Source organism: Thunnus thynnus, chromosome 19 (assembly GCF_963924715.1).
Source record: "Thunnus thynnus chromosome 19, fThuThy2.1, whole genome shotgun sequence".
Taxonomy (NCBI): domain Eukaryota; kingdom Metazoa; phylum Chordata; class Actinopteri; order Scombriformes; family Scombridae; genus Thunnus; species Thunnus thynnus.
In genome coordinates this window covers 2,720,881-2,740,652 of record NC_089535.1, presented here as the reverse complement: position 1 = coordinate 2,740,652, position 19,772 = coordinate 2,720,881, and the positions used below count along the sequence as shown (strand labels likewise).

At 39.0% G+C, this 19,772-nt stretch overlaps 1 protein-coding gene across 1 annotated transcript; it reads right to left on the bottom strand.

Annotated features, from left to right (window-relative positions):
* Positions 1-2,180: 2,180 nt before the first annotated feature.
* On the bottom strand, positions 2,181-19,531 carry LOC137171288 (zinc finger protein 721-like). The gene is made up of 6 exons (XM_067575212.1): positions 18,953-19,531; positions 17,454-17,714; positions 13,105-14,221; positions 7,794-7,927; positions 6,364-6,627; positions 2,181-4,779 (listed from the first exon to the last, which is right to left on the bottom strand). Exons 1-6 carry the CDS (start codon positions 19,145-19,147, stop codon positions 3,238-3,240), a joined length of 3,513 nt encoding a protein of 1,170 aa, XP_067431313.1. The 5' UTR covers positions 19,148-19,531; the 3' UTR covers positions 2,181-3,237.
* Positions 19,532-19,772: the final 241 nt, after the last annotated feature.

Here is a 19,772-nt window from a genome sequence, read left to right as displayed (position 1 = left end):
CATAACACACACACGCACACACTCAAACGGCATGGACCCCTGCCATTTGCAGTCAGGACTGTAAAACCCATGGAATTACAAATGTAGTTTTAGATTTTTTCTGAGAACAATTAATATTGTATGTTAGTATGTGTATGTATATCACAATATGTGTTGTTATGTACTTTAGTTAGACTTTTATTCCACTGCCTTTAAGCCAAGAAATGTACCACTAACATAATCCCATCATCCATGATAACACTATCATGTGTAGTACCATTCTACTTGTTTCACTTTCAGAAAGCTAAAGCTACTATTGAAATTGAAAAATTAGGAATCATGTAATTGTTAAATTGTAAATAATTTGATTAAAAGAATAACAACATTATGGAATTGTACCCGCCTGTCCATGGATAGGAGGGGACTGACTCTGCTCCCACAGAACTCTGCAACCCCTGGGATTGGCCAGGATGCACCTTCTGGGCAGGCAGACAGAAACTTTAAAACAGTGTCTTATCTGAGAATCTGTGCTGTTTTTGTTTAGGCTGCTTTTTGCTGGTTCTTCTTGCTTTTGTTTTTGCCTTCTTGTTTTCTGCCATGCCGGTGGAAAGCTTGCATTCTGCTAGTTTGAAGATGTGATTTAGAACAATAGGAGGTGAAACCTCATACGCCTGGAGTGAGAGCATAAACCAGGAGCTCTCTTCCAATGGGAACTTTTCAAGTCCAGACTGGCTGACTCACTCAGCATTACAAGATCCAGACTCCAGCTCCTCACCCCAGCACATCGGACTCCATTCTCCACAAGAAGCCACCCCAGGGAGCAAGCAAGTAGTCCTACAAAACCTTCATCAACTCGTTCAAATCCTGGTGCTTTCATGATTTGTAATTTTTAATTGGCAGTTCAGAACTAAGCTATTGTAACCACTGATTTGACTCGCTTCTCAGGTAACAATCATCTTATCTGTTTATCAGGTCCCTCATACAAACTGCACAATAGATAAAATGCATCATGCATTTCAATCATTCACTAGCCATAGTCTTGTGTACCAGTTTCCCTTTTGTGTCTTATTTGTTAAATGTTGTAGTGTTTAGTACTTGTAGGTGTAGTATTAGTGATAGATGTGTATGTAACTAATGTGGACTTGTTTGTGTTTTATTGTGCTAGCATCTCAGTCACTTAACCTTAAAAGACCAATACCCTTGAAAAATCATAATTAAGATTAATAACAATCATAATTCTAATTGACCTCTCTTGTGTGGCCAACAAGGAGGACTATTTACCTATTATTATACCTACTCTAATATGAGTTATTGTCACTGGAGGAATAATTTCATGTTGGAGTTGTGCACAATAATAATTCATAATTCCCCCATAAAATCATAAAGATATTTGAGTGCACAAATTCCTACACTCTAATTTTTTAATGCTATTTTCTGACTGGTGATGCTTATACTTTGAGTAAGTTTGAGGTGCTCATCAGCCAGACCAGTCTCTGTGGTTCTCTGATTGGAAGATTGGATGATTGAGGCAACTCCTATATGTGAATATTTATGTGGAAGTGTTGCGATGCTGTACCTATACCTGATGAAGGTCGGACAGACCGAAACGTGGTCTAATATATGTTTCAGCAGTGAGTGGGACAGTGTGCGGAAGTTTTTCTTACTGCCTTCAAGTTATCCTTAAAAATAACAAAGTTGCTTCTCCAGATCAAGGCAACAGCAAATCACATTCTTGGCTCTGTTCTGTTTAGCTTGGTTGACAAAAACTTTGTGATGTAAAGTGTTATCATGAAATGAAATATTTGGCAATGATTTGGCATTTTCTGTAATAAAGGATTATTGCGAAAATAAGCAGGATGAAATAACATTTTGTAATTAACAGTTTTTTAAATTCATTTTGTATTACATATATTTATGTCATGTCTGTTTATTTAAAGTGGAACAGTCTCTATATAGCTAACCTGTAACTACACTATTATACTGTACTTGTAAATAATTATGGGAGCTATTGTTTCCTTAAATTAAGTCTTCTTAAGGTTTTTGGTGAAGTGCTTCTTTAACTAAGCTAGCTAAGTAATGAGGTAAACAGTCTGACCACAGATCAACTTGCACACCTAAACATGCTGAGCAATCTACAGTAGAGCAGCAACAGTGTTTCAGCTGTGGAAACTGTCTTTGGAGAAAAACAGAAATTCTGCCTGTTTATTGACAGTAGCAAAAGTTTATTTCAGATATGTTTCAGGGGATGCCACAAAGAATTAAAGTTCAGTAACGTGGAAGAAACAGATGTGCATCAGGAGCCTTTAACACCACATTTTACACACAATCTCTCACTCTAACTGGACATACAGAACTCAGATTAAATTACCTTTAACATCAGGTTTTAATACTTCAGAGTACTATTCCAAAAACAAGATACTCACAAGTAAATTAAACAGGAATTTGAACCAAAATGTATTATTTCATTTATTTTAGGTACATTACCATCTGAACTCATATTAGAAATAGAAATATACCTATACAGTATACTTAAAATTGCAGCTATGAAACAGATAACGAGGAGCTGGTTAAAACCCACCCCACCATCATTTAACAACTGGAAGTCAAATGTAAACAGAATTTTAGAAATGGAAAGAATAACTGTCAGAAATCAAGAACTGGAATATTTGAAACGATGGAATAAATTGATTAAATATGTGGATCACAATTAAACAATATTGACGTATTTATTCTAAGAAGAAGCAGATGCTGAGCTATAAACTGTTAAAAATTTAGTAACTATTTTCATTTTTCTTTGTATATGTCTGTAGGTACGTACAGATGTACATGTATATATGTGTGTATATGCATGTGTATGTATAGTATGTGTGTTTGTGCACCATTATACCAGCCTACTTTATTTTTTCCTCATTCTTCTCCTTCTTTTTATTTAACTGTATTATTATTATTATAATTATTATAATTATTATTATTATTATCCCGCATTGACAATGTTATGTGACTCACGTTGAGCACTTCTAAGACTTGGATCAACATGAAACTCAAGGTGAAAAATTAATAAACTTTCAGGATAGAAGTGAAATACGACCAATCATTGAGCTTAAAATTTGGTCAGATGTGCTGCTAATGGCATACATGCTGAATCTTAAGTTACAGTTGGCAGCCCTCAGTTTGTAGAGAAGCTCAGGATAGAGCAACACTTATTAAAAGTATGGTGAGGAGACAGAGGGACACCACTAACCTGCCTCTAAAACATGTTCAACACGATGCTGAGTGACTGCGTTGGTGGTTTTTTAAGGAACTGCCCCGAGTGAAAGTTTTCTCACATTGGTCACAGCTGTACGGCTTCTCTCCAGTGTGAGTGCGCCGGTGCCTTCTTAGATTACTGGCTAAAGCAAAAGCTTTCCCACATTGCTCACACTTGTGAGGCTTCTCTCCATTGTGAATGCGCTGGTGGATTTTTAAGCAACTTCCCCGAAGGAAAGTTTTCCCACATTGCTCACACCAGTACGGCTTCTCTCCAGTGTGGATGCGTTGGTGGATTTTTAGATTACTGTCAAAAGTAAAAGCTTTCCCACATTGCTCACAGCTGTACAGCTTCTCTCCAGTGTGAATGCGTTGGTGGTCTTTTAGAGAACGGTTACTAGTAAAAGTTTTCCCACATTGCTCACACCAGTACGGCTTCTCTCCAGTGTGAATGCGTTGGTGGACTTTTAGAGCACCATTTGTAATAAAAGCTTTCTCACATTGCTCACAGCTGTACAGCTTCTCTCCACTGTGAATGCGTTGGTGGTCTTTTAGAGGACGGTTACTAGTAAAAGTTTTCCCACATTGCTCACACCAGTACGGCTTCTCTCCAGTGTGAATGCGTTGGTGGACTTTTAGAGTACTGCTTGCAGTGAAAGTTTTCCCACATTGGTCACACCGGTGTGGCTTAAATCCAGTGTGAATGCGTTGGTGGTTTTTTAGAGCATAGCCTGAACTGTAAGTTTTCCTACATTTGTCACACCAGTATGGCTTCTCTCCAGTATGACTCCGTTGGTGCCTTTTTAGATTACTGTTTCCAGTGAAAGTTTTCCCACATTGGTCACACCAGTACGGCTTCTCTCCAGTGTGAATGCGTTGGTGGATTTTTAGATCAGAGTCTGTAGTAAAACTTTTTCCACATTGGTCACACCAGTACGGCCTCTCTCCAGTGTGAATGCGCTGGTGCTTTTTTAGATAACTTTCTTCAGTAAAAGTCTTCCCACATTGGTCACAGCTGTACGGCTTCTCTCCAGTATGAATGTGTTGGTGCCTTTCTAGAGTACTGTCTCTAGTGAAAGTTTTCCCACATTGGTCACACCAGTACGGTTTCTCTCCTGTGTGAACGCGTTGGTGCATTTTTAGAGTACCATATCTAGCGAAAGTTTTCCCACATTGGTCACACGTGTACGGTTTCTCTCCAGTGTGAATGCGTTGGTGGCTTTTTAGAGTACATCCATTAGTGAAAGTTTTCCCACATTGGTCACATCTGTACGGTTTCTCTCCAGTGTGAACACGGTGGTGCACTTTTAGAGTAGTGTCTCTAGTGAAGGTTTTCCCACATTGGTCACACTTGTACGGTTTCTCTCCACTGTGAATGCGTTGATGGGATTTTAGATGATACTCTGTAGTAAAAGCTTTCCCACATTGTTCACAGCTTTGAAGTTCCTCTCCTGTGTGAATTCTCTGATGAATCTTTAAATACTTTGATGTCGAGAAGGCTTTGTCACAGTGCTGACAGCGGTGATGTTTGTGTCCTGTTGTTCCTGTTTGTTTCTATGACAACAGTCAAACATACAGAGAAAGAGAGAGAGAATAAGTGAGATGACATGGTGGAGCAAGTGAACTAAAACCTTAAATACAGTTACAGCTTGACCCCCGACAACAGACTATGTCAGGATATCTAGACTTCTCCTGACCTTTGTGTGAACACTTTATTAGTTTTTCCCCATTCAGTAAAATAACAGTATTGACAGCCAAAAAAAAGCCCTGACAAAAAAAGAAATACAACTAGACAATTGCAGATTGGTTGGAAGATAGATGTAGGACAGCTGGTGTTTTTGTCCTTAGTCCACTGAAATGCAATATGAAACAGAACAGACAGATAAGATAAATGGTCTGCAGCCTTTTTATTTTAAAAAGTTAGCTGCATTAATTAATCAATTTGAAAAGCATCTTACAGTCTCCTGCCTGTATGAGAATAACAAACTGAATGGGAGGAGGCAGACTGCTCCGCTGTGTTGTTATTAATGTCATGTCTCCAGCAGTGAAGAGCAGCCTCTCTGCTGCACCGTTAGCTCCGGGGAAAGACATCATTTTACAAGATGTTGAGTGAGCAGCAGGATTCCTGAGGTGAAACAGACTGAGCACCGAGTCATTTTCTTCACCCCGGAGTTGATTTAAGTTGTTTAAAGCTGCGGTGTGTGTTGGTCAGCAGGTCTCGTTTGTTACTACTGATTACTGCTCCGCTCTGCTAACGTTCAAAAACATACTTGCAACAGCTGCCTTTTGTGACAATGAGCTACAAGATAACACTAGCATGTGTGCGTTGTGCACTGTCTGGGTGCTGCACTGCACACAGTTGAGTTCCACCTTTTTCGTTCCATCGACGTCACATGCCGATAATACAAAGGCCTGTGAGTTTGATAGGCCAGGAAAACCCTGTGCACTCCTGCTATTCTGCTAGTATAAATTACATTTGTTTTAGTTTCTTTCAGGAGGCGCAGGGCAATGGTAGGGGAAACACTAAATGGGATGTTGTTCTCAACAAGTATTGCTACTCTGGCTTCCTGGCTCTTGCATTAAATGTTATAATGATATATTATGGGTTATCCGGTAATGCTCTGTTTTGTGTTTGGTTGAATGATGTTCACTAATACATGAAAGTGAAATCTTGCCACTAACATGCTGCTCTAACACTGATGCTTCAGTATTAATAATCTAATGATGTCATATATAATAATATATCAGTCAGAGGGACCAAACCATTACTTTTACTACTTTAACTACATGTTGCTAGTAATACTTTTACTAAATAGTATTTTTCATTCAGGACTTTTCCTTGCAATGGAGTATTCTTACATGGGTTTATTGGTACTTTTACCTTCAGTGTACTGTGCACGCACCGCGCGGCAGAATGGAAAATTACTCCAACAAAAAAGTAAACAGATTATTTTCTGGCTTTGTTCATAACAAAGTGAAACCAGAACAACACCAAGCCTGGCAGTGTTTTAGTTTCCTTTTTACAGATTTGCTCTCCAACAACACAATGAACAGGGGACAAGCTTAACCTCTAGTCTCATCCTTGTGTCTTTAGTCTCCGTATGAAGCCGGTTTTATCATGAAGTCATGAACACTGACCTGTTTATCTGTGGTTGCAGAGGGTGAGACTGATTCTTCACTTTCAATGGGGTTGTTGGTCTGGTGCTCTGGGTTTTGGTTCTCCTCCATTTCACTCTTGTAGTGGTCCCGATTGGTGAAATCCAGCAGGTCTCCTCTCTGACTGATGGACTGTTCTTCTTCTTCTTCTTCTTTTTCCTGTTTTGTAGTGCATGGCAACCAGCACTGAGGTGCATTACTGTCACCCACTAGGCTGTTGGAGTTTGAACTTGAGTTATCTATCCCCTTAAACACACAAACACAAGAAAAAATGAATTCATTTTGAAAAAATCTGCATATACTGGGACTGCAAATGTACTTTTACTCAAATAGGATGTTTCATGCAGGACTTTTACTTGTAATTGAGTAATAATACATTGCTCTATTGGTACTTAATAAAAGGATCTGAATACTTCTTCCAAAACTGCAGATATGTTAGAAACATTGACTACATGCCACCTGTTAGCAGCGGTGAAACTCAGTATCTTTCCTGTTTTATGGCAGGGGGGCAACAAGCATTGAGGTGTTTTACTGCTACTTACTATGTCTGATGTGTCTCCTTAAAACACACACACAAAAAAATATTTCACTCAACACTAAATTATTATGTTCAGTCCAGTTTCTTTCAAATAATGTAAAAGACTGCCTAACCCAATCACAAACACATTCTTTCAGACTCAGTTCTTCCACTTCAGGCTTCCCTCTTTTCCTCTCTGATTCTCACTCTTAACAGTATTTTTGGCAAATAGTGACAAATTATATGCTTCACTGATTCCTCTATTTAACAGTGCTCACATAATCCTGACGGATGTTTGCCTATTAAGTGCAGTTTCTTTATTTAGTTTGGTGTTAAGATGTTCTCCTCTTTGGTGCCCACTTCTGGCTATGATTTTTGTTTTGATTATTCCTTTTACTCCAGATTTACCGAGTGAAACGTCCATGATCCACCTACCTGGTGTTTCAGTGTCTTGTTTTGCTAACACTTCCACAGTTTCATTAACCCTTTATCCCTCTGTGAGCTGGTATCCACATAAATGCTACCACAATATTCTTATTTTCAAATCTGTTCAGCGTTTCATATAATTAACTATATCCTGCCTACTGTGAGGTGTAAATGACAGTGACATTAATGTAAAACAAGAATCTGTACATAGAATAACCTGAGTAAACAGAGATTATTTTCTAACTTCGTTTATATTACCCGCAACAATCTGAAACGAGGAAACACTGAGACCCTTTCATGCCCAAAGAACTCAGTGAACAGAAAGCCTGGAGGTGTTTTAGTTTTCTTTTTTTAAAGACATTTTCTCCAAAAACACATTAAACGGGGGACACGCGGATCCTCGAGACTCGTCCTCGTGTCATTAATCTCGTTATGAAGCCCGTTTTATCATGAGGTCATGAACACTAACGGGGTTGTCGGTGCGGTGATCCGGGTTCTGGTTGTCCTCCATTCCGCTCTTGCAGCGGTCCTGGTCGGTGTGGTCCCCTACGCCTTCTACATCCATGGTCCCCTCTCTAACCGACCGCCCCTCTGTAATGATTTAAATGTCACCTCCGTGTTCACGCGATAACACAACGTCTCGCAGTCTTATTCTTCTTTTGTTGTTTATTGGCGGCTGGCAAACACATTTTAGGCGCATTACCGCCATCTCCTGGATTGTGGATCGGAATGGTTACTATTGGCTTACTGTTCCATTAAATTTTGCTATAAAGTCCCGTGTTTTCTAAAAATCTGAAAACAGCCCTGTAGCCTACATCACCTGAACTCCTCTGCAACATCTCTCTAATATCTCTATTGTCATGTAATCTCTTTGGAGTGTAATTTTATGTGTCTCTTGCTGATGTCCAGGACAGTATAAAATTACATGCTCCACCATTTCCTGTAGTCCGAAATGTTCACATCTACCCCTAGCATGCTTATTCTTTTTGTTTAATGTACTGTTCAGACTGGTGTGACAAAACCTCATCCTTGATGTAATGTCCTCCTCCTTTTTATTCCTATTGCTTCCTCTCATTTCTCCTATTTTTCTTTGAGTGTTGTAGTATCAACCCTTATTTCCTCTCTCTCACTCTTCCTGCTATTTCTTTTTCATTTCTGATTTGATTATACTTTTAACCTCAGTTTTGCTGTATATTACTAACATACTTATTTCTCTTTGTCTTGTTGCTCCTTTTACATATTAATCTGCCAGCTTCACACCAACGTTTGCAGGAATCCACATGAATTTAATTTCTATTCCCGCCCTCTTAATTCTGAATATTGTTTGAGCTACGTCAAGTAGTATGTCTTGCCTTGTATCTGACTGCATGTATTCATTACTTGTTAGTGCACTACTGGAATCAGAACCCACCAAAACTTTGGTTATACATTTTCTATCCAGCTTAGAGCAAGTACAATAGCTAACAGTTCCCCTGTATACATTGTCTTTCTCTTTTTATATAAACATTTTGGCTTTCTTCTTGCTTATTTAGTTATCTTGTTCATGGTTAGCTTTGCTTTGCCAGCTAACTTGTTTGTAGTTAACTTTGACTTAATTATCTGGTTTCTAATTAACTTTGTCTTGCTAGTTATCTTGTTTCTAGTTAACTTTATCTTGCTAGTGAATTATCTTGTTTGTAGTTAACTTTGACTTAATTATCTGGTTTCTAATTAACTTTGTCTTGCTAGTTATCTTGTTTCTAGTTAACTTTATCATACAGCTAGTTATCTTGTTTCAGAGCTCGACAAACTCTCAGGTGAGGTCAATTAAATGGTCAGATTTTAGCTTTTGCACAAATACTTATCATCCCTTAAAGGAAAAGTTTGACATGGAGGAAAATATGCTTATTTGTTTTCTTGTTGAGAATTGGATGAGAAGATTGTTTGACTTTTATTTCTGCATGAAGTTGGATGGCAACTGCCAGTCAACACGTACCTCTGATCACCAAACTGCCTTCGGACAAGGCTGGGCGTCTGTGTTGCCTACCAACACGTGTTTGACTACAGAGTAGTATGTGTGAGCGTCGAAACGTGTGTGAGTGTGTACACGCAGGTGAGGCTAGTAGGGAAAAGAGGGTGAAAGCACCAAAGAAGAACAGATCTCGGCAATTGTGCAAACACCATTGTTCGCCAGACGCGGTCTGACTTTAACAAATAAAATGCAACCCATGGTCTCACACACAATGGCAAGTTAACACAAAGCAGTCCAAACAGTTGGACAAGCACCAAAATCAGTTAAGCGTGATAATCACAACCAAAACAAGCAGCAAACAAGAACAGTACTTCCACAGTATTCTCAGCAGCAACAATCAGACTCACAGTCAATTAACCTAACAACAAAAGCAATAAAGCTGAATATAACACACACTTTAGTAACCTATCTCCGTCCAGACTTAAGCCTCTTACTTGTATTGCTTAAGGCAGTGAGTAGAGTGTGTTTCACACTACAAAGGTGATGTGAAAACACTGCAGATCGCTAATTGGTTAGTCATATCTTATTCATGGGCTTTCTGTTTCAGAGAAAGCTTTCCACCACTCCAAACTTTTGAGAACAATGTTAATATTTATATTAATTATATACAGTGTATCCTATGACTGTATGTATGTGTTTGTGTGTCTAGGTCATTCACTGTCTCTCAGGTTGTGGCATGTCTATGCATACTGGGCAGCAAGATATACCCTGTCTCCTTCTCCTAAGAGTATTGTTAATTTTGAGAGGTCATTAAGTTCTTTGAAATCTGAAATTACAGAGTTGAACGTGTTAAAGTAAATGTTCCTCATTTCACTGAATGTTTTACATTGTAGGAGGAAGTAGTAGTTTAGTAGTCTCTCTCTCTCTCTCTTCCGCACGCACCCGTGCTCCTCAGCTGCTGTGCTTGAAACACAGCATTTATTCATGTATGAGGAAAAAACAACACAGATTTCTCCTGTTCTCTGTATTTACTGCTGCATTTGTTGGATGGAATGAATGAATGAAAAGGAGAAATGCCAAGGAGGAAAAGGAAACTAAGATTGTCTGTCTCCATAGTAAATCATCTGTTGAGTGTTTGATGGTTGTTTGTGCTCTAGAATGTAACTGATTCTGATTCTGTCAATTAAAAAATAAAGTATCTCCCTCATTCACAGGCTCTCTCTCTCAGAGAAAGCTTTCCACCGATGTCTCTCCTACCTAGCGGTCTCTGTCGCTCACTCTCTTTCCCTTGTCTTTCTTAAAATGAGTCGGGAAGCCGACAACAAAGCCTAACTTTTAACGTTATCAAAGACAGATAGACAGACAGATGACATGTAGTCACAGAGCCCAGGAGCCCCACCCTGCTGCTGCAGAGTGAAGCAGTTGCTGATTGCTTGTTCACTCGAAGTTTATTAATATTGAGCATGTCACGTGTCCAAATTGCACCAAATTTGACACTGCACTTCCTTGGGTCCCCAGCAATACATCCGCCGGGTATGAAGTAAATTGGACTAACAGTTCTCGACATATGCAAAGGACAAACATACATACATACATACAGACAGAGATTCCTTGCTTCATAATTAGATTAGTGCAGTGGCCATTCAAAACTTGCCTGTCTGTAACAGGCCAACTTCTCAATTCCTAGAGAGAACAGTGCCCATCCCCTTAACACCTCTCATGCAGACTATCAGTAGACATTACAATTTACCAATGCTCCCTTAACGCCTCACATGCAGAATATCTGGAGACTACAATTTTGAGCTGAGCTGAAGTTGATCGGATGAACTGCAGTGTCCATTCAAAAGGTGCCTGAGACATCCTGCACTATGTCTTGAACATCCATACCAAGTTCCCACTTGTGAGGAACAGGAATAGAGCTTAATTCTAAACTTTTTCAATTCATTCTCTATTGTAGTTCTTATCACTATGGATGTCATCCCCCCCTCCAACCACAATAAGGGTTGCAATGGCAGAGTGGCGCTATCCGTATTTCCACTCGTTGAGTCCACAGGGAGAAGAAGAAGCAGAAGCAACTTTGTTTATGACGTATTTTTTTATATATTTCTGTACATGTCTGAGATATCCTGCAGTCAGTCTTGACTGTACATGCCAAGTTTTGTTCACAGTACAATAGTAGAGCTTAAGTCTCTTAAACTTTTTCCAAGTCATTATCGCTATGGATGTAATGCCACCTCTGACCACAATGAGGGTTGCAAAGGCACAGTTACGCTGTCCTTGTTTCTGCTTGTTGACTCCATGGGCAGAAGAAGCAAATCAACAGGGTTTATGATGTATTTGTATATATTTCTCCAGAACCACTAATCCAAACAAATTCACACAACATTGCACTTTTTCTGAGTCCCCAGCAATACAGCCATCAGGTATGGAATAGATCGGATGAACGGTTCTCAAGATATGCGAAGGACAAACATACATACATACAGAAGAACAGAGATTCCTTGCTTTATATAGATACAGTAGGGTCCAAAAGCCTCAGACCACTTCTGGGAAAGTGGCCTCAGACTTTTGGACCCTACTATATATATATATATATATATATATATATATATATATATATAAACCTCTTCATTTATCTTACGGACTACATTATTTTCTAAGCTTAATTCACAAATCACTAGATTTACTAGTTTTCTTCATGAAACAATAAAAGTGTTAGTGGTAGCCTTATGTTGCTACTCTGCTTACTTAGCTTTGTGCTTAGCCTAGCTTAGCAGTTAGCTTTGTGAATCCACAGTCAAAGCAGCCTCATTAAAACAATATGTGATGACTGTTCTGCAGTTGCAGACAGAATGCCTCTACTAGAGAGAAGCGCCCATGAGTTAGAGCAGCTTTTTTTGGTTGGGGTTACTTTAGATGTGACAGGCAGTCCAGCTGTAGCCCTGCTGCTGTTAGCACTAGAGTACCATCGTCGGCAGATGCAGCAGTTTGTCCCTTTTCGCCAGCCAGGGTTTACTGTTTACCTGGTGATAGACTCCGACATAAAGGTTAATCTGAGGGTGCTGCAGAATTATCATAGCGCTTTCTTGCCCCTTGATTCCACTATTTTTTTCCTCTTTTAAGAGGACATCTACTTTCGTCACCAGTAGCTCAAACAATGCTTTGTGGCAGGAAATGAGTGCGCACTTTTACGTGCAAGCCAAAAACTACAGACTGACTGGCTGTTGTGTTTATTTCTGCTGTGACAGGCTGTTAGAACTATCCATATCAAGTTAAAAATGGTAATCAACATAACTTTTATTCAGTCCTGTATCAAGATCATTTTATTGCCCAGTCCTATATATATATATATATATATATATATATATATATATATATATATATATATATATATATATATATATATATATATATATATATGCATGTGTATGTGCATGTATATGTACAGTATATGCATTTGCACCAACATACTAGCCTCTTTATTTTTTCCTCATTCTTTTTCATCTTTTTATTTTACTTCATTATTATTATTACAATTATTCCCCACTAACAATGTTATGCAATTCATACTTTGAGCACTTCTACAAATTAGATCAACAAGAAACTCAAGGTTAAAAATGAAAGAACTTTCAGGATAAAAGTGAAATACGACCAATCACTGAGCTTAAAATTTGGTCATATGTGCTGCTAATGGCATACATGCTGGTTCTTAAGTTACAGTTGGCAGCCCTCAGTTTGTAGAGAAGCTCAGGATAGAGCAACACTGTTATTAAAGGCATGGAGAGGAGACAGGGTGATACCACTAACCTGCCTCTAAAACATGTTCAACTCAATGCTGAGTGAATGCGTTGGTGGATTTTTAAGGAACTGCCCCGAGTGAAAGTTTTCCCACATTGCTCACACCAGTACGGCTTCTTTCCAGTGTGAGAACGTTGGTGCCTTTTTAGATTGCTGTTATCAATAAAAGCTTTCCCACATTGCTCACAGCTGTACGGCTTCTCTCCAGTGTGAGCGCGTATGTGGGCTTTTAGAGTACTGTCAAAAGTAAAAGCTTTCCCACATTGCTCACACTTGTACGGCTTCTCTCCAGTGTGAATGCGCTGGTGCCTTTTTAGAGTACTGTTATCAGTAAAAGCTGTCCCACATTGCTCACAGCTGTACAGCTTCTCTCCAGTGTGAATATGTTGGTGCCTTTTTAGACTACTGTTAGAAGTAAAAGTTTTCCCACATTGCTCACACCAGTATGGCTTCTCTCCAGTGTGAATGCGTTGGTGGGTTTTCAGATTAAAGTCTGTAGTGAAAGTTTTCCCACATTGCTCACACCAGTACAGCTCCTCTCTAGTGTGAATGCGTTGGTGGGTTTTTAGATTACCAACAGTAGCAAAAGTTTTTACACATTGCTCACAGCTGTACGGCTTCTCTCCAGTGTGAATACGTTGGTGGGTTTTTAGATTACGGTCTCTTGTGAAAGTTTTCCCACACTGGTCACATCTGTACGGCTTCTCTCCAGTATGAATGTGTTGGTGGATTTTTAGATTAAAGTCTGTGGTGAAAGTTTTCCCACACTGGTCACATCTGTACGGCTTCTCTCCAGTATGAATGTGTTGGTGCCTTTTTAGACAACTGTCTGTCGTGAAAATTTTCCCACACTGGTCACATTTATACAGCTTCTCTCCAGTGTGAATGCGTTGGTGGATTTTTAGATTACGGTCTCTTCTGAAAGTTTTCCCACACTGGTCACATGTGTACAGCTTCTCTCCAGTGTGAATGCGTTGGTGAGTTTTTAGATTATTGTCTGTAGTAAAAGCTTTTCCACATTGCTCACAGCTGTGAAGTTCCTCTCCTGCATGAACTCTCTGATGAATCTTTAAATTTGTTGATGTTGTGAAGGCTCCGTCAGAGTTCTGACAGCGATGATGTCTGAGTCCCTTTCTTCCTGTTTGTTTCTATGAGAACAGACAAACATACAGAGAAAGGGAGAGAGAGGAAGTGAGATGTCATGGTGGAGCGAGTGATCTAAAACCATAAATACAGCTACATTATGGGAAATGAAGAATCCAGGTTTTTTTCAACCTAACCCAAACCACAGTCTGAGTCAAGATGTCTAGACCTCTCCTGACCTTTGTTTGAACACTTTATGAAGTTTTCCCCATTCAGTAAAATAAAAGAGCATTGACGGTCAAAAAAAAGACAAAAAAAGAAACACAAGACAATCAGAAAATTGTAGGGCGATTGACAGAAAGATTTAGGACAGCTGGTGTGAGAATTCGAGTATATATTGCCATTTTCTTCTGGAGTGAAATAGTGACAATGAGTAACTTAAAATTGCTGCAAATGGAGGAGTAAATACAACCAATAATTAGATCCCACATGGTGTCAAGGACTGTCACGTCAGGGTCTTGTTCCTAAGCATCTTTTGTTTTGGTCAATGTTGGGGGATTGTTGTGTTGAATGGTGTCATATATTCTTGAAACATGGCCTGAGATTCAGGAGCGATATATCTTTTAGCTAAGATGTCACACGATAAATGAGTTACTTACATACACTGTATAAAAATAATGGACAGCCACCGTGAAGTCACCCATTGGTTTGTGGACTCCCATTTTGAAGCCTCGAGTTTGACATTTTGATTCTTGGTTTTTTAGTGACCATATTTGGATGAAAGCATGGAGCTGAGGAGGAGCTCCCCAGAGTCCAACTACAGCACCTCACGCCCTGCCATGGTAGCAGCTTGTCAATCACAAGGTGCTTTATTGTCTATTTTACTCTAAATGGGACCATAATTTACTAAATGAACATCATGATGTATTGAAGAAGACTTGAAACTAGAGATTGAGACCATAAACTTATTAGGAAAGTGTTTACTGAGGTAATAAATAAGTGAGAAGTAGGGTCTTTTTCTCATAAACTTCTATACAAACAGACTTCTTTTTGGAGCCAGTGGAGTTGCCCCCTGATGGCCATTAGAGAGAATGCAGGTTTAAGGTACTTTCGCATTGGCTTGGTTATTTACAAAGTGGTCAGTTAAAAACATGACCTGTGTTTTTATATATTTGTAACTTGAATACTTTGGGGTTTTGAACTGCTGGTTGGACTGTGCAGAAGAAATAACATCAAAACTAGTTTCAACTTAAAACAAAAGCAGATTGTTCAAAGTTTAAGACCGGAAAATGACTGGAATTCACTTTAATGGAGTGAGAGAACTTTGTAGTAAATTTAATCTGCTAGGTGTTAACAGAAATTAATTTCTAAAAAGCATTTGTAAACGCACACAGAACAAAGTAACAGTTACACTTAGCTCTTCTCTACCACTTGTGTATAAACAAAATTAAACTACTAATGAGGGCAGGAGAGCTGCTCTCTGCATAAACATTATTTATGAATTTGAGAGGTGGCTCAACGCACATTAACACTGTTTAGCCACCTTGACAGCCTGATTACAACACACCATATGTAGTCTATGCAACACACCTACAGTTCTGCTTGAAAGTTTGTGAACCCTTTAGAGTTTGCTCTATTTCTACATAGATATGACCTAAATTGTGATCAAACTTCCATGCAAGTCCTAAAACTAAATATAGAGACATCAATTAAATAAATGAGACAAAAACCTTGTTCATTTATTTATTGAGAAAAATGATCAAATGTTACATATTTGTGCACGGTAAAAGTATGTGAACCTCTTAGATTATTAATTCATTTGAAGGGGAAATTAGAGTAAGGTGTTTCAATCAATGGGATGACAATCAAGTGTGAGTCTGGGAGGCCCTGCCTTATTTAAAGAAGAGAAATCTGAGTCTTCACTAACACAAGTTTGTGGACATGTGTCATGGCTCGAACAAAGGAGATTTCCGAGGACCTTAGAAGAAGAATTGCTAATAGTCACCAGGCTGGAAAGGATTAAAAAAAACATTTCTAAAGTGTTTGGACTCCACCAGTCGACTGTTGGGCAGATCGTGTACAAATGGAAGATGTCCAGCACCATTGTTACCCTCCCCAGGAGTGGCTGGCATGTAATAGTCCAAGAGGCCACAAGGGACCGCAGGGTAACATCTAGGAAACTAAAGGCCTCTCTTGCAGTGGCAACAGTCAATATTCATGAGTCTACCATCAGGAGAACATTGAACATCAACGGTGTGCATGGCAGAGTTGCAAGAAAAAAACCCCATTTCTCTCCAAAAAGAACATTGCTGCTGTCGTTTGCTCAAGACCACGTGAAAACCAGAAGGTGATTTTCGAAATATGTTCTGTCGGTGGATGAGACCAAAATCAAATTTTTTGGCTTGAATGAGAAGCGTTACATTTGCAGATGAGCAAACACTGCAGTCCAGCACAAGAACCTTATCCCATCTGTGAAAGTATCTTAGCAAGTATTGCTACTCATCTGGCTCTCTCTTAAATATGATAAAGATATATTTAGGGTTATCCGGTAATGCTGTGTTTTGTATTTGATTGAACTATGTTCACTACTACATAAAAGTGAAATCTTGCCAATAACATGCTGCTTACACAATGACTATGTTTACATGCACGAAATATTCCGGTTTCTACCTTTATTCCAAAGAAGGCGATATTCCTATGAAGCTGTTTACATGGTTAATGAAAATTAATATTCCACTAATATTCCTGTTTACATGCAGAGGGCTTTCAGGGTTTCCCTCTGTGCGTAAGACACAAGCAGTGCAGTAAACTAGCGAGATGAAAAACATGAGCAAGCTGCTGCCTGATATTTATAAGTGATACTGATATGACTGATATGATGCGCTATACAAGTACAGTCCATTTACCATTTACCTTTCTGGCTGCACTGCATAAAGGTGTCATGCTTGTTTGTTTGTTGTATCTCAACTGTTCTGCCACTCTTCAATGATGTTTCTTCTGATTATTCCTTTTGCTTCAGATTTACTAAGTAAAATGTCCATGATCTCCTAGTGTTTCAGAGCCTGTTTTGCTAACACATCCACATTTTCATTGCAAATCAGGAAACACAGATATTTTGTGGAGGTTTAAGGCTGAAAAAATCTGTGAACACAAAGCCTGGAAGTGTTTTAGTTTCCTTCTTTCAGACTTTCTCTCCAACAACAGAATGAACGGAAGACACACGGACCCTCAAGACTCATCTTTGTGTCTTTAGTCTCGTTATGAAGTCGGTTTTATCATGAAGTCATGAACACTGACCTGTTTATCGGTGGTAGCAGAGGGTGAGTCTGATTCTTCCTTTTTAATGGGGTTGTTGGTCTGGTGCTCCGGGTTCTGGTTCTCCTCCATTTCACTCTTGTAATGGTCCTGGTTGGTGAAATCCAGCAGGTCTCCTCTCTGACTGATGGATTGTTCTTCTTCTTCTTCTTTTTCCTGTTTTATGGTGGGTGTTAACCAGCATTGAGGTGCATTACTGCCACCTACTATGTTGTCGGAGTGTGAACCAGAGTTATCTATCTCCTTAAAACAGACAAACACAAGAAAAAATAAATAAAATATAATAAAATCCACTCTTCAACAATGTTTCCTGTGATTATTCCTTCTGCTTCAGATTTACTGAGTGAAATGTCCATGATGTCCTAATGCATCCATATCCTGCCTACTGTGAGGTGTAAATGACCATAGTGACATTAATGCAGAACACATATCTGTACACAGAATGACCTTTTTACTTTCTAACTCATCTATAACTCACCGTAATCCTGCAACTACCATCATCTCAACTGTGTAATGTGACAAATGATGTGATGTAGGGCTGCAACAAGCAGTTAGTTTCATTATTGATTCATCTGTTGATTATTTTTTTTCAATTAATCGATTAGTTGCTTGGTCCATAAAATGTCAGAAAATTATGAAAAATTTCAGTGTTTCCCAAAGCCCAAGGTGATGTCCTCAAATATCTTGTTTTGTCCACAACCCCAAGATATTCAGTTTATGAAATATTTGCATTTAAGAAGCTGGAATCAGTGTATTTGGAGTTTTTTTCTTATTTTTTATTAAATTACTCAAAATGATTAATTGATTATCAGAATAGTTGGCGATTATCAAAGTAGTTGGCAACTAATCAAATACTCAACTAATCTTTGTAGCTCTAATCTGTTTTCTTCTTTTAACAGAAACTTCTAAGTCTGATATGCTAAAAGCGAAACCAGTGCTCCCTGTATTAGGATCCTTGGATCCATCTGAAAATACTGGGACTGCTTAGGTACTTTTAGTCAGTTAGGATGTTTCATGCAGTACTTTCACTTGTAATTGAGTATTTACAGATTGCTATGTTGCTTCTTGACTTAACTAAAGGATCTGAATGCTTCTTCCACCACTGCAGATAGTTAAAAACATTGACTACAAGCCGCCTGTTAGCAGCAGTAAAGCTCAGTATCTGACATTAACTAGAAATCCTCTTGAGAATTTAAAATGTCTGATGTTTTACTGTTGTACTGCGCATGCGCCATACGGAGACTATAAATATTTCTCCAAAAAAAAAGTACACAGATTATTTTCTAGCTTTCTTTATATTACTCTCAACAAGCTTAAAACAGGAAACCTTTATGTAGTTTATACGGCCGAATCTGGAAGTGTTTTAGTTTCCTTTTTTCAGACTTTTCCTCCATCAACACAGTAAACAGATGATCGGCGGACCCCGAAGACTCGACCTTTTATCTCGTTATGAAGCTGGTTTTTATCATGAAGTCACTGACCTGTTTATCGGTGGTAGCAGAGGGTGAGTCTACTTCTTCCCTTTTAATGGGGTTGTCGGTGTGGCGCTCCGGGTTCTGATTCTCCTCCATTCCGCTCTTGTGGTGGTCCTGGTCGATGAAATCTAACAGGTCTTCTCTCTGACTGGCGGGCTCTTCCTCTTCTTCTTCTTCTTCGGTTTTAATGGCAGCTTGCATCCTAAATGTTGCTCTACTGCCATCTGCTGGAGTTAGTTAGCTCCTATAGCTTCCATTATATCAGATTTTCTTCATTAACCCTGTTCTCATTGGGAAGCTGACCGAGCACTTTCTGCCTTGCCCCCTATCTCCACACTCCGGTATATTCTTTACTCCTGCTCCTACCGGCCCTAATCTTTTCATTTCTTCTATCATGTCCTTTCTCTCTGCTACATATTTCCTGCAATTAACGAGAAAATGCTCTACAGTTTTGATACATGGCGGTGATTACAAAAAACTGTTGGATGTTTCCCTATAATGTGAAGTGTACTGTTCAGATTACTGTGGGTACGCCTCAATTCTCTTATTTTACGGCTCGAGGGATCTCTGAGGAGCGAGGAAACATGAAAGCAGACTTCACGGAAGTCTTTTACCAGCCGACACGCCCCCTTATTGGATATCAGTTATTGATTGGACGCTGCAGCTGTTCTGACTGATCTGATACATCACTGCAGTTTCATACCGAAGTGGAGACAGATTATATCATCATATAGTTAAAATCTATTAATTGTCGGTCTGATCAACAAAAGAACCATTAACAACTTTCTTCATGTATTAGAAAGATTTTTCTTTTCATGATCTATTA